Genomic DNA, 13,649 nt, shown 5'->3' on the forward strand with positions numbered 1-13,649 from the left:
GCCTCCTGGGTTCAGGCAATTCTCCTGCCTCAGCCTCCTGAGTAGCTGGGATTACAGGCACGCGCCACCATGCCCAGCTAATTTTTTGTAGTTTTAGTAGAGATGGGGTTTCACCGTGTTGACCAGGATGGTCTCGATCTGTTGACCGCGTGATCCACCCGCCTCGGCCTCCCAAAGTGCTGGGATTACAGGCGTGAGCCACCGCGCCCGGCCACAGCAAACTATCTTTATCAGAGGGGCAACAGGGGGCCCTGCCGAAAGCCAAGCTTCCAGACGCCGGCCAAGGGACCACCTCCCGAGCAGGACCTCCTAAGGAGAGCAGTCTCAGGCCTGCTGTGTTCACCCTTTCCTGTGTATATGGCAGGTTATATTAAGTCACTCTATGCTTAAAACGTACTGTCTACATTTCAGAAATTTCTAGTCCCTCCTCCTCACACTCACTAACTGTGGGTACGCCTAACCACCCCCTTGTTCTTTGTAATGGTTTAAAAAATGATCTCTTCCTCTGAGAAATCACTTGCCTCCATGGTTTTACTCTTACTCCTTTTCTGATGATTGTTTTATTAAAAATACATTTGTTTTAAATGTAAAAGAAAGTTTTAGAATATTTTAAAAATGGAAAAAAATTGCATTTTAATCAATCATTTCACCATTGTAATATTAATGCATTTTAAGCTTTTTAATAAAGTTGTGTTTTCTATTACACATATAACAGGTTTTGAATAGTGCTTTTTTCTCCTAGTTAACACTTCCTCCCAAAATGTTCCTCATGTGGCTATATAGCTTTCATAGGCAGCCTTTTAATGGTGCCTTCAGAATATTCTATTGAGGTGATACACTGTAATTTACTTACCAGTTTCTTATTGCTGAACCTTTAGATGGCTTCCAAAGTTTTGATATTTTGCCAAGAGCTGCAATAAATATATGCATGTATCATGTATTTTCCCCTTTAATATTATTCCCTCCCCCAAAATAAAATTATCGTGTCAGAGAGTAGGGCCTTATTGGATAGCTCTTGATATTTGTAGCCAAATTGCTTCTCAATAGGATGTTACCAACTTATAATGCCACCAGCAATACAAAAGAACCAGCTTCACGACCTTCCAACAAACACTGTTTACTACTTTTAGTTTAAGTAGCAAAATCATGGAACCCAATTTGAATTTGCTTTGTTGATTACCAGTATAGGTATTAATAAATCATTTATCTTGAATTTGTTGATTTTGCATAATTCAATTATAGAGAGAAATGAAAAGGATGATGTAGAAAAGGAGTACCTGATAGCAAGTTGTGATTTCATGTCCATGGTCAGTGATGACTTCTGTGATTAGATTTGAAGGGAGGAAGTGAGAGTCTAAGCCATGTGAACATTTTAGGAGAAGAACATGCCAGGCAGAAAGAATAGCATGTGCAAAGGCCCTGAGGTGGAAGCATGTTGTAGCTGGAGAAGGGTGTTGAGTTGAAGTACATTGGGCGTTCATATGCTCAGGTGGAAAATCAATAGAGAGGGAGAAAGGGGTAGGCTTGTTTTCTGAGGAAGCCAGAGAAGCTGTGATTCAGAACTCAGATTGTGGAGTTAGCCTTGAATGAAAGGAGAATGATTGCATTCACTGAAACAGGAGGAAGAGGGGCTCAGGATGATGGCCAATTTGCCTTCTGCATGAGGGCAGTGGGACTTGTTTGAGTCCCCTTGTCACGAACTCGGTTTGCTTTGTGCTGTAGAAATCAAGGTCATTCTTTGAGTATCATGAGGAAGGATGGTGTCATGATTTGAAGACATGGATTTGAAGACACAGCTATTATGGGCTTGGTAGAGGGAAGTGGCTATAGTCATGTTGCTGATTCCTAAGAAGCATTTGAGGCCAGGTTGAGTTTGGGTACCATGAATTCCCAGTGCCAAGCATCTGCATCAGCATGACCTATGTGTGCCGATGGAGAGGGTAGGTCACCTGGTTCACCTGGGTTGGGCTTCTCCTGGGTGGGGCAGTGGAAGGTTGAGAGAGCGATGGAGCAAAGAATACTAGCAAAACAAAGTTAAAGTGTGAAAGCATGTTAGGAGAGGGCATGAACCAGGGAGTACGGGTGAAGAGACCTGGAGTAGATGTGGAGTCTGGTGGGTTCTTGGTTTGCCAAAGCTGAAGCATCATGGGAATGAGGAAATGGTGGGGCTCCATGCTGATTATTCAAGGAGGATACCACTCAGGATTCAAAGACAGGCCCTTTTGGTGAGTTTCAGCTTTTGGGTTTCATCGTGGAGGTTAGTTGACATGAAGCAGGATAAGTGGAGGCAGCATCTTTCATTTATTTTGTTTGTCTTAGGGGATATTTTAATGAGTCTATTTATTACTTCTTTTTTCTCATTGTGTTTATATTCTGCTTTGTTAATTTCTATGCTGTTTACATTTTTATGGTTATGCCATCTCATAGAAAGTTAAGAGATGTAAACAACATTGCTAGAACTATACTAGTCTTTGAGAGGCTATCAATTCCATCTTCTAGAACCCTCAGTATAAAGGAATTTTATGATTTCAAACATGTGTCTGTATTAGTGAGAGGACTGAAAGAGCTACTGGAAAGTTAATTGAGGATTCCCTGTGAGAGCCGGCCCTGAAAATGGAGACCACATGTGTGTTTCTCTCCAAGGTAGAGTCAGAGGACTTAAGATTCACACTTTAAAAAAATTAGCATTCTCTCAGAGAATTGAGGAGTTAGTTTATATAAAATGAGATGAATAACCTTTGCAAATATTTAGGCCCTGTGGTTGTATGTGATTTTTCAACCAATAATAATAATGAGCACTTCCTGTGTGCTTACTTTATGTTCTTTAGTGTTTTACGTGCATTTATTTTATGGAATACTTGCAAAAACTATGGTGAGTTCTGCCATCATCACCATTATACATATGCAGGAATTGAAACTGAGATGGATTTTCAGGATCATGCAGAGCAAGGATTTGAATCCTAGTTTCAAGCTGTATAAGTGTATAATGCTGGAAGTTGGAATGGAGCTGGACACTGCCCAGCTGACGGTCTATTATTTCATGGGCTTACTTTCCAACTAGGTCGTAAACCACTGATTCTGTCTGTACCATCCTTCTCTAACTATCTGTCTACCTAATCTCCTACAGAATTGATCACCATGCCCCAAATCACGTTAGTTTATATTTATTAAATCCGTTCTTGAGAAAAGTACAATATAGTTAGAGGGGTAGGTAGTATTTTTGAAATTAATGAGGAGATGACTATGGTTTGTCGGCAAAGACAAGGAGAGAAAGAAGGGTGGCTGGATCTAATTTATGTGCTATGAAGGATCTGATTTATGTGATGGAAGAAAGGCTGCTGGTGGCTTTTGGAGGTATTTTCTCTATTGCTGGAGAAGTGCCTCTAATTTTGGTCCATCTACACTGCTCCACTTGGTGCCCTTGTCCTTAACACATTCCTTTATAGGACACCTGGCCTGTGCTGGAGTGAAGAATGTGGCTAAGCATCACTGGGGCTAAAATCTCACCTGGAGGCTGAGCCACAGCATTGCTATCACTGCTTCTGTGCTCTTAAGAGTTAGATAAACAATATACCACTGTGCTGTCTTTTTTTTGTTGTTGTTGTTAGGATCTTTGCGTAAACGGTGCACAAATACTACATTTTAAAAGCTCATTAGTGGAGGAGGCAGTCAATGAGCTTGTAAATATGTTGCTGGATGTGGAAGTTTTATCTAAAGAAGATAGTGAAAAAATATCCAATGAGAATAGTGTGAATTCCAAAAATGAAAGTTCAGGTAAGAGATGGGATAATGAAAGGGTCTTGTTTCTCTATGACATTTACTGAAAACTAAAATGGAATTTTCTGCATAGCTATTAATTTCTACTTCTATAAACATCCTCCCAATTTTCTAATGATACGTACAAATCTGAAATTATGACCCTGAGCATATTGTAGTGGCTCTATGTTGTTAATTCCCACTACTTTTGGTTAAACTGCAAACATGCACTTTGCCTTGGCCCTTGTTAGCTTTCTTTACATTTGTATGTGGGTGGGTGTTTTATTTTACCTTATCATTACAGTTGGATGGATTATTGATTGGAATTCCCCTCAGAGAGTGTCTATCCTAGAGCAAACCTTTTGCAGGGCAGAGGAGAACACTGAGATGTGAAGAAGGGAAATTATCCCCCCGAAGTTTTAGGGCTATTGGTGGGAGGTAGCACCAGAACCCAGGCCAGTGGGGGCCAGTGTAGCTTTTTCAGCCGTAGTTCCTGCCTCTCTTGTCGGCTGTTTTCTCATATTGAGAAGGATATGCTTCCGTCAATCCACCTGATTCCTGATTTCCTTCTCCTTACTTTTTGATGTCCTCACTTCCTAAGAAGTGTGATGTTTAAGTGATATTAAACTGCATGTAATTTATCCTTTAATTGCAATAGATGATTCTATCTATCTATCTGTCTGTCTGTCTGTCTATGCATCCATCTAACTTATCTCTTTTTCATCTTGTATCAGCAAAAAGAGAAGAAGGAAATTTTGACACCTTGACATCATCCATCAGTGCTAGGGCTGATGCCCTGCTTTTGACAACAGTCTCGAGGAAAAAGAAAGAAACTGAGATGTTAGGGGAAGAAGCCCGCGAGTTGCTCTCTCATTTCAACCATCAGAACATGGATGCTCTTCTGAAAGTTACAAGGAATACACTAGAGGCCATTCGCAAACACATTCATTCCTCTCACACAATTAACTTCCGGGGTAATAATCTCATGTGGTTTGCCTGGTGGATGATCAGGCATAGTTGCTGGTTTGTGTGTGTGAGCGCGCACACACGTACATTCCTGATTTTAAATAATTAAAAAGTAGCCACCATTTATTTAATGCCTTCTTGTAATATTAAACATTATGGACTTTGATCATTCCAACAATTAAGTAGATACTATCATTACTCTCATGTTAAATCAGAGAACTGGAGCACAGCACAGGGAGGTGAAATAGTTTGCTTAAGCTTTTGTTAATAACATGAAAATTGGTAGTATTTTAGTCTTTTTGTAATAAGATGAAAATATATAAAATTATTTTAATTGGTGAAAGAAAAAAGTACATGCTTTAAAAGAAGTTATATGGAAAAGATTCTTTCATTGTTGAATCATTAGGTTTGTTATCCAGTCTTACAAAATGGAAACATCTTACTAATGTCACATTCATCAAAGGATATATATTAGTGTTTTACTATTTTTATGTTAATTTAGTATTTTCTAGCTGGTTTCCTCATTTTCAATATCATCATCTTTTCCTCAGTACAGTTTAGAAATAGGTGTTGTATTTCCCAGGTGGGCCACAAAATTCTGTCAAATCTAGAGGCATCTTGAAATTAAATTTTAAGTTAAAAATGGTAAAAAGAAAACAAATAATAGTAATTAATGAAAACTTAAATAATAGGATGATAATATCTTTTTACATATCTTGAATTTTGGAATTTAAAGGGAAGCATCTTTAATATGTAATTAAAAGTGTGTAAATAAAAGTAGAAACTCTGAAAGTTTTTTTTTCGTTTGGTGCCATGGCTTATTATGTTTTACTTTATTCAAGATGAAGGATAGTTCTTTTCTTTGAGACAGGGTTATTATTAGAACTTAGTAAATGTTGGCTGATAGGCTAAATATTAAATCACAGTTATTTCCCAGCTTTTATATTACAGATATTTGCAACTATGTAAAGTTATTTATGATACACATATATATACACATACATGTCTATATCTACATACCTATACCCATGTTCAACCGTATAAGCACCTTCAATATGAATGGCAAATTACTCTTTATTTCTTTTCCATTTTTTAACTGCCCCAAGTTAGGATTTTACACACCATGGTAGGAAAGGCCTATTTTTATCTGAAATTCCAAAGTGGCTATTTGTTCTAACTTTGGCTTATTCTGATAGTCCCATTTTTCATTCCTGGCTTACTTAAGCTACATTTAACTAATTTGTTGGTATCCTGTTATTTAGAAGAATCATCTTTAATATTTTAGAGAAGTGTTTATAATTAAGCCTGATCGCACACAGTGGGTTGTCTTTATGGAGGGTATTCTAAGAAGTTGTAAACAGCAGAAAATGCATTGGATCCCCCTGAACTGCTCTGTTATATTGAACAAAACTAGATCCTCCATTAGTTTTAATTGACTCATTCATTCAACAAATATTTCACCAATTTTATACCTATTATGTATTGTTTTAATTTTTATAGTTAAAAAGAAACAAATCTTGTTTTAAATGAAAAACGTGAATTCTTCCTTGTTTTGGGTTAATTCAGACAGTAACAGTGGCTTTAACATAAAGCAGAACAGTGTGCCCATTTTCCGGGCAAGTGTCACTCTGGCCATTCCCAACATCACCATGGCCCCTGCCCTGGAAGATGTACAGCAGACCCTGAACAAAGCTGTGGAGTGCATCATCAGTGTCCCGAAGGGGATTGGACAGTGGAGCAGCGAACTGAGGTCCAAGGTGGGTATGGGGTGCAGAAATGGTTTCATATGGAAACCACTTTTTTTTACACATGGGACAGAGCTGAACAGTATCCTTTTACATTGTAGAAAAAGATACAAGAAAGAAAAATGGCTGCTTTGCAGAGTAATGAAGACAGTGATTCTGATGTTGAAAATGAACTTCAAGGTAAATGTTCTTTTAGTTTTTTAAAAGAGGCACTGTAAATCAACATTAATTGAGTTTAAATGTTTTTTAACCCCTCCATGTAATTCTCAATTTATTTTAGATCAGAATATTAACCTGTGAGCCAATTTGAAGTTGACAAAGTATCAAGGTCCACATATTTTAACATCACCATTTTAGTTGACTTCTGTTGATGTGGTGAATCACATTTATGGATTTGCATATATTGAACCAATCTTGCATCCAGGGGCTAAATTTCACTTAATCTTGATGAATGATCTTTTAAATGCACTGTTGAATATAGTTTGCTAGTATTTTGTTGAGGATTTTTGCATTTATGTCCATCAGTGATATTAGCCTGTAGTTTTTTGAAATTGTAGCATCTGTGTCTAGCTTTGGTATCAGGGTAATGCTGGACTTGTAAAATGAGTTTGGAAGTATTCCCTTCTCTTTGATTTTCTGAAGAGCTGGAGAAATATTGGTATCAGTTCTTTAAATGTTTGGTAGAATTTAGCTCTGCAATCATCTGGTGCTAGGCTTTTTTTTGATGGTAGACTTTAAATTACTGGGTTGGTCTTTTTTTCTTACTATTGTTCTGTTCAGATTTTCAGCTTCTTCTTGATTCCATCCTAGTAGGTTATATGTTTCTAGGAATTTATTCATTTCTTCTAGGTTGGCACAAAATTGTTCTTAGCATTCTCATAATAATTTGTATTTTTGTATTATGAGTAGTAATAGCTCTTCTTTCATTCATGATTTTATTTACTGGAGTCCTCTTTTTTACCTAGTCTAGCTAAGGGTTTGTCAATTTTATATAGCTTTTCAGAAAACCAATTTTTTATTTTGTTCATCTTTTCTATTGTTTTTCTAGTCTCCATTTCATTTATTTATGTTCTGATCTTTATTCCCTCCTTTCTGCTAACTTTGGACTTGTTCTTCTTTCTCTAGTTCCTTGAGTTGTAATGTTAGGTTATGTATTTGAGAGATCTACCTAGATCATTAAAGAGACAGTCTTTGGGTAGGAGCGGTAGAAGTTATGGCGCTTGGTGCATGTCCTAACACCTTCCAGAAAGAATAGGTAGGCCTAGAGTTATCGCTATGTGAGCTAGAGGGAAGACTGATGAATGCTGAGCTCTGGCTCCAGCTGCTGGAGGGCTCCTGTTTCTTTGCCCCATTAACTCCCTGATGTACAGTGTTTAGAAGCCAGACCATCAGATAGCCACTCACTAAAGGGTGTGCCAGGAGCCCCTTCCAGAAAGAAAATGGAACATTTTGATCCTTTTCTGCATTGCTCTGAGGGGATATAGCCCCTGGTAGTATTTCCATGTCTATTTAAAACTACCTTTTTGCCTGAGTAGGGATGGTGGCATGAGGCTATGGGTCAAAAAACTGTTGGGTACTGTGGTGACTATCTGGGTCATAATACCATTTGTACACCAAGCCCCAGTGACATGCAATTTACCCACGGAACAATGTGTATCCCCTAAACTTAAAATTGAGAAAATTAAAAATAAATAAAAACAAAACAAAAAATGAACTATCTTTCTGTTTTGTTATCTAGGGAAATTTGCATATGCCTAATGCCTTTTGTTCACCCACCTAAGGGATTTAGGATTGAGTCCTTTGGAAGGTGGCTGCAAAAATTGGGTCATTCAATGCATAGCATTAACCCCATCTAGACAGAAGCAGAAGGCTCTGTTTTTAAAGCCCCTTCTCTGCACTGCTCCTGGGGGATAAAGCCTGTTGAAGTGCTTGTGTACTCATATTAAATGGCCACTTCTTCCTGTGGTCTAGAGAGACACACAAATGCCAGTCCCCTCTGCTCCCACAGATAGGAGTATTAGAATGTAGTCCCTTGGGTGGAAGCTGTAAATGTTGGGGCACTAGATGTGAGGGAGAAACAAGAGGCCATGATTTTAAAGCCCCCTCTTTGCACAACTTCCACGGAATGAAGCCTCTGTAAGTGCTTCATGCCTGGGTAAAGCCATCACCTTTCCTTGTGGTCTGGAGAGACTCTTGTGTGTCTAACACTACACTCTCAGAGTTGGTCAATTAAGAGCCAAACCATGGGGAACCTTAAGAGTTACGGTGACCCATGTGAACCTTAAGAGTCATGGTGATACAAAGCCTCGTTTCCGCAGAGAGAAGCTGTGTGTTGCCCATCCCTTTCCCAATTCTATGGTTCAGTGTCCAGGGCAGGATTCATATCCAAGTGTGTCTCCACTTTTCCTGCCCATTTGATGTGGATGTGTTTTTGGTTATAACGTAAGTAGGAGTCTCTCCATGAGTCTCTGACTTTCTCTCAGGTGGAATTGATCTGAGAATAGATGTGTACTAGGTGTGTCTATGGGTGGAGGGAGAGCCAGGACCTTCTCATTCAGCCACGTTGCTGACTTTACTCTTCTCAGTCCCCAGATTTTTAACCTTTTTGGCCAACCACTTATTTGCCCCAACTAATATCATTTGCTTCAGGCAGCTGTGAAGTTAAGCAATTTTTGCTGATAGTCTTTTCACAAATGCCATGGGGATAGGACTGTTTTTTGTTTTTTTTTTTTTTTCCTCAGGGAGTTCTGAGTCATGTCAAATAAAAATAAACTAGTTGAATGAACAAGGCTTTTCCAGGGAGCTCCCAGACAGCTCAAAGAGTGAGAATTCTGTGGAGCTCCCTAAGGAGCTCCAAGTCCAGGCTTGCCCTTCCAGGGACTGCTAAATTACTGGTGGATTTTTTTTCCTTCAGCTATAATGGTTGTAAGGCTGCTAGGCTACCCCATAGCCAGAGAGTGGCAATGAGACTAGAGCAAGTTAAAACACCACGAAACTTGCTGTTGTTACCAAGATTCAGCATTGTTCTTGAATAAATACTTTTTGGATTATTGCAAGCTTTGATTAATTTACAGAGTCCTGAAAAGTTGACATTGATAACTCTTTCCATTATTTTCATTGTTTTATAAAGGAGAAGATTTTCAGAAGTCCTTGCTTTCCTATTACAGAAATATCCTCATCTTCTAAAAGTACATTCTTGTGCTAGTAATGTACACTTTTCTCTTCTTTTTTTCCTTTTAGATACCTTGGAGATAGCATCTATAAATTTACCCATTCCTGTGCAAACCAAGAACTATTATAAGAATGTTTCTGAAAACAAAGAGATTGTAAAATTAGTTTCTGTGCTTAGCACAATTATCAACTCCACCAAAAAGGTATGTCAAGAGGGTCTGCCAGGAATGTCTTTTGCTTCACAACAGGCACCAGTGTGAAGATGAACATCACAAGGTTGTCCTGTCCGCAGCCTGGGTCTCACCCACTGTGCTTTCAGGGAGCAGCGAATGGCATCTTGTATGTACTTAGCAAATGTTTGTCTAACTGAAGATCTTTCATTCTAGATTGCAAGGTGACATAAAATTATTCCTACTCTCATACTGTGTTTTGTTTAATGCCTTTAACATCTTCTTTTAATACAAATGAATCTAACTTAAAAAAAATCGAGTATGTTCCAAACCGTAAGTCAGACTGTTGTTATAATTCACCTTCAAAGAACCAGTGATACTAACACATTTGAAATAGAGTAAGGTTTGTAGTCATTTTGTCATATTTGAGTAGTCAGGCAAATGCTATAAAATAGCAGAGAAAAATTTATTTATACTGCCACATGGAAATTAGATGAAACTGAGAATAAAGAAGAGATTAGTACTGTCAATACAAACTTGTACGGTACTGGACGTGAATGTAGATTCAAGGTAATTTTTTCCTTTAGCGTAGGCTCCCCTCAACTTCCCCTTTTTTATGCAAATCATTTTTTAGACAAAAATATATAAAATCTTGAAGTCATATTTTATTTAAAAAAAAAATCTTCTAATTCACATGGCCAGTGAGACTTGTTGACTCTTTAATAATGTTTCCCTGTGTTCAAGGAATAGTGGTTGCTCAGTAGATACATTTTTTTCTGTTACTCAGTTTTGATACAGTGAGTTATGTTAGTTTGAAAACACTCTGAAGGGATACCATTGCTGTAACATTGTGAGGAAATATTGAGTTTTATTGTGTTCCCAAGGGAACTGGAAATCTTTTGCATTTATGCACTTTCAATTTTCCTTTCTTAATATATTGAAGGTCCTGTATTTAATTTTCCCCTAGGACAGCATACATATAACTCAGCAAATATTTATCTAGTACTTAGATTATTAGGCTCTATACTAAATGATATATACTAAATCATATTCCATGATAACAATAAGCATTCAGAAATATTTTCGAGTGTCTCGGTGTTCCTAGAAAATAAAATAAAATAAAATAAAATAAATCAGCAGTAAGGTCCACTAGTTTCTCTAGCATGATCAACCACTATTATGAAAATCTAAGAGTAAGAAATCATAGTTAAAGTTAACATACAGTGCTGGCAATAAAATACTTATTTCTGTGTCACTTTTTTTTTTTTTTTTTTTGAGAAGGAGTTTTACTCTTCTTGCCCAGGCTGGAGTGTAATGGCAACGATCTCGGCTCATTGCAACCTTCGCCACCCAGGTTCAAGCGATTCTCATCTCAGCCTCCTGAGTAGCTGGAATTATAGACATGCACCACCACGCCCAGCTGATTTTATATTTTTAATAGAGACAGGGTTTTACCATGTTGGTCAGGCTGGCCTCAAACTCCTGACCTCAGGTGATCTGCCTTCCTTGGCCTCCCAAAGTGCTGGGATTGCAGGCGTGAGCCACTGCACCTGGCCTCTGTCTCACTTTTATTGCTTGCTTTTACATTACATGAAGGAAATGCTCAGAAATTAGCCTGCCTTAAAATAGTAAAAAAGGTTGGCATTTATAACAACTTGAAAAACGTATTCAAGATTTATAGGATAGCCAAATTGTTTCTGGGAGAATATATGTACACTTAGTCATAGTGCTAGATATAGGCAGCCCTCCACAGCCATAGACCTATCTGAATGATTCTGCTTCAACCACCAAAAATCCTGTTGATCCCTACCCCTTTGCTGTTGCTATAGCTAATTGAATTAGAATGTAAATGCAACCTGCTTTTAGCACACCCATAGGTTGGCCATCAACTTATAACACAACCTGACTTGAAAAGAAGCTGGTTGTGGCTGCCCATGCCTGTAATCCCAGCACTCTGAGAGGCCGCAGTGGGTGGATAACATGAGGCCAGGAGTTTGAGACCAGCCTGGCCAACATGGTGAAACTCTGCCTCTACTAAAACCACAAAAATTAGTCAGGCATGGTGGCACATGTCTGTAATCCCAGCTACTCATGAGGCTGAGGCACAAGAATAGCCAGAACCCAGGAGGAGGATGTTGCAGTGGGCTGAGGTGCCGCTGCACCCCAGCCTGAGTTACACTCTGTCTCAAAAAAGAAAAAGAAAAAGAAGAAAAGAAACGTTGAGCTGGACCAAACAATCAAAATCACCTTGGTAACAAAATCAGAACAACTCTACATGTGTAGTTCATCTAATTTTCCTATTCAGGTCATTTTCCTTTTGAGGTCTAGGTTACCTCCATGTGAAAAAGTTCCAATTTAATAAAGACAGACACTTTAATGTAAAAAATAGCCTCCAATGTATTTAGTTAAGGTATATTCTTAATATTATAAGCTCTTGAATGTTGAGAAAGCTCAGAATTCTGGAACTCCTGCCCATTTCTGGGAATCTTCAATAATCTGTAATTCATTCTTCAAACCATCATACATATATGGATATGTCTACATGCTGTTGCAATGCATTCTTGGTATGCATGTCAACACTTCAGCTCATACAAATGAATCATTTGTGGCGGGGACAGGCAGTGATAGGTTTAACAGTCTGCATTTTAGTGGATGGGAAGTATCAACATCCATTAAATCTGAAGCTCTGAGGGACATTTTAGCTGTATGTTGGGAGTGTGGAACTACGTCTTGGTTTGGTGCAGATTGGTGCAATTTACTTAAAATAATCAGACTATTTAGAATCCTGTAATGCTCAATTATTTCAAATAATTGCATTTGTATTCTGTGTCAGCTAAATTTGTTTTTCATGCAGATATAACTGTGAAATTATAAGCCAGTGGAAAAACTTGATTCACAAAGGAATTAGAAATGAAGAGACACATTTTTTGGCCAGGTGCCATGGATCATGTTTGTAATCTCAGCACTTTGGGAGGCTGAGATGAGAGGATCATTTGAAGCCAGGAATTTGAGATCAACCTGGGTGACATAGTGAGATCTTGTCTCTACAATAAATAAATAAATGAGACAAAATTTTAATTATTTGTAGATGATACAATTATCTACCAAGTAAATCCAAGAGGCTAATCTGAAAAAGAAATCTGGCCTAATGAGTTAAATTAGTCATCAATGGAAAGATAATTATATGAATTTTTCATAGAATACAATAAACATGTTCCTGAAAATGTCCTGTTTTGTGAAGTTGCATATTTAATATTAAATAATAGGGATTATGAGAAAAATAAGATTGAGACAGACACACAAAATCTAAAGTAGTAACAAAGCAGTAATAATCATAGTAAAATATTAACAGTAGCAATCATAGTAAAATAGTCACACATTTAATAACATTATAGTAATTACAGAACTTTACTATAAAAGATGAAACAGGAAAAGGAACAGTTGAGGTTGCGGAGGTACAGAAGCAAAGATAAACTATACAAAAGTCAGGCCAAATTCTGCAAAAAAACATTCTTTTGTTGTTGTTGCTCTTTCTGCTTTGATTGGCATTTATTTATTTATCTATTTTTATTTGTATAAATTTATGGGATACATGTGCAATTGTGTTAGATGCATAGATTACATAATGGTCAAGTCTGGGATTTTAGGGTATCCATCACCCAAAGTAATGTACATTGTACCTATTTACCAATTTCTCATCACCCTCCCTTCTGAGGTTGATGAGAAATCTGACTCTTCTGAGTCTGTTGTCTATCATTCTGCTCTCTATGCCCATGCGAATACATTTATTTTTGTACTAACTTATGAGTGAGATCAATATGCAAAGAACATTCTTTTTTTT

The 13,649-nt window shown here is 37.7% G+C and overlaps 1 protein-coding gene across 1 annotated transcript in view; it reads left to right on the plus strand.

Annotated features, from left to right (window-relative positions):
* The window catches only part of DNAH5 (dynein axonemal heavy chain 5), a gene marked incomplete at its 3' end in the record, with an annotated part of 148,604 nt that overhangs the window by 61,768 nt on the left and 73,187 nt on the right, over positions 1-13,649 (plus strand). The window contains exons 18-22 of the mRNA XM_017524678.2: positions 3,609-3,774; positions 4,491-4,730; positions 6,289-6,479; positions 6,569-6,647; positions 9,708-9,841. Of these exons, the coding sequence (XP_017380167.2) occupies positions 3,609-3,774; positions 4,491-4,730; positions 6,289-6,479; positions 6,569-6,647; positions 9,708-9,841 (810 nt within the window). The remainder of the gene's footprint in view (positions 1-3,608; positions 3,775-4,490; positions 4,731-6,288; positions 6,480-6,568; positions 6,648-9,707; positions 9,842-13,649) is intronic.

This window comes from Cebus imitator, unplaced genomic scaffold, assembly GCF_001604975.1.
Source record: "Cebus imitator isolate Cc_AM_T3 unplaced genomic scaffold, Cebus_imitator-1.0 Scaffold35, whole genome shotgun sequence".
Classification (NCBI taxonomy): domain Eukaryota; kingdom Metazoa; phylum Chordata; class Mammalia; order Primates; family Cebidae; genus Cebus; species Cebus imitator.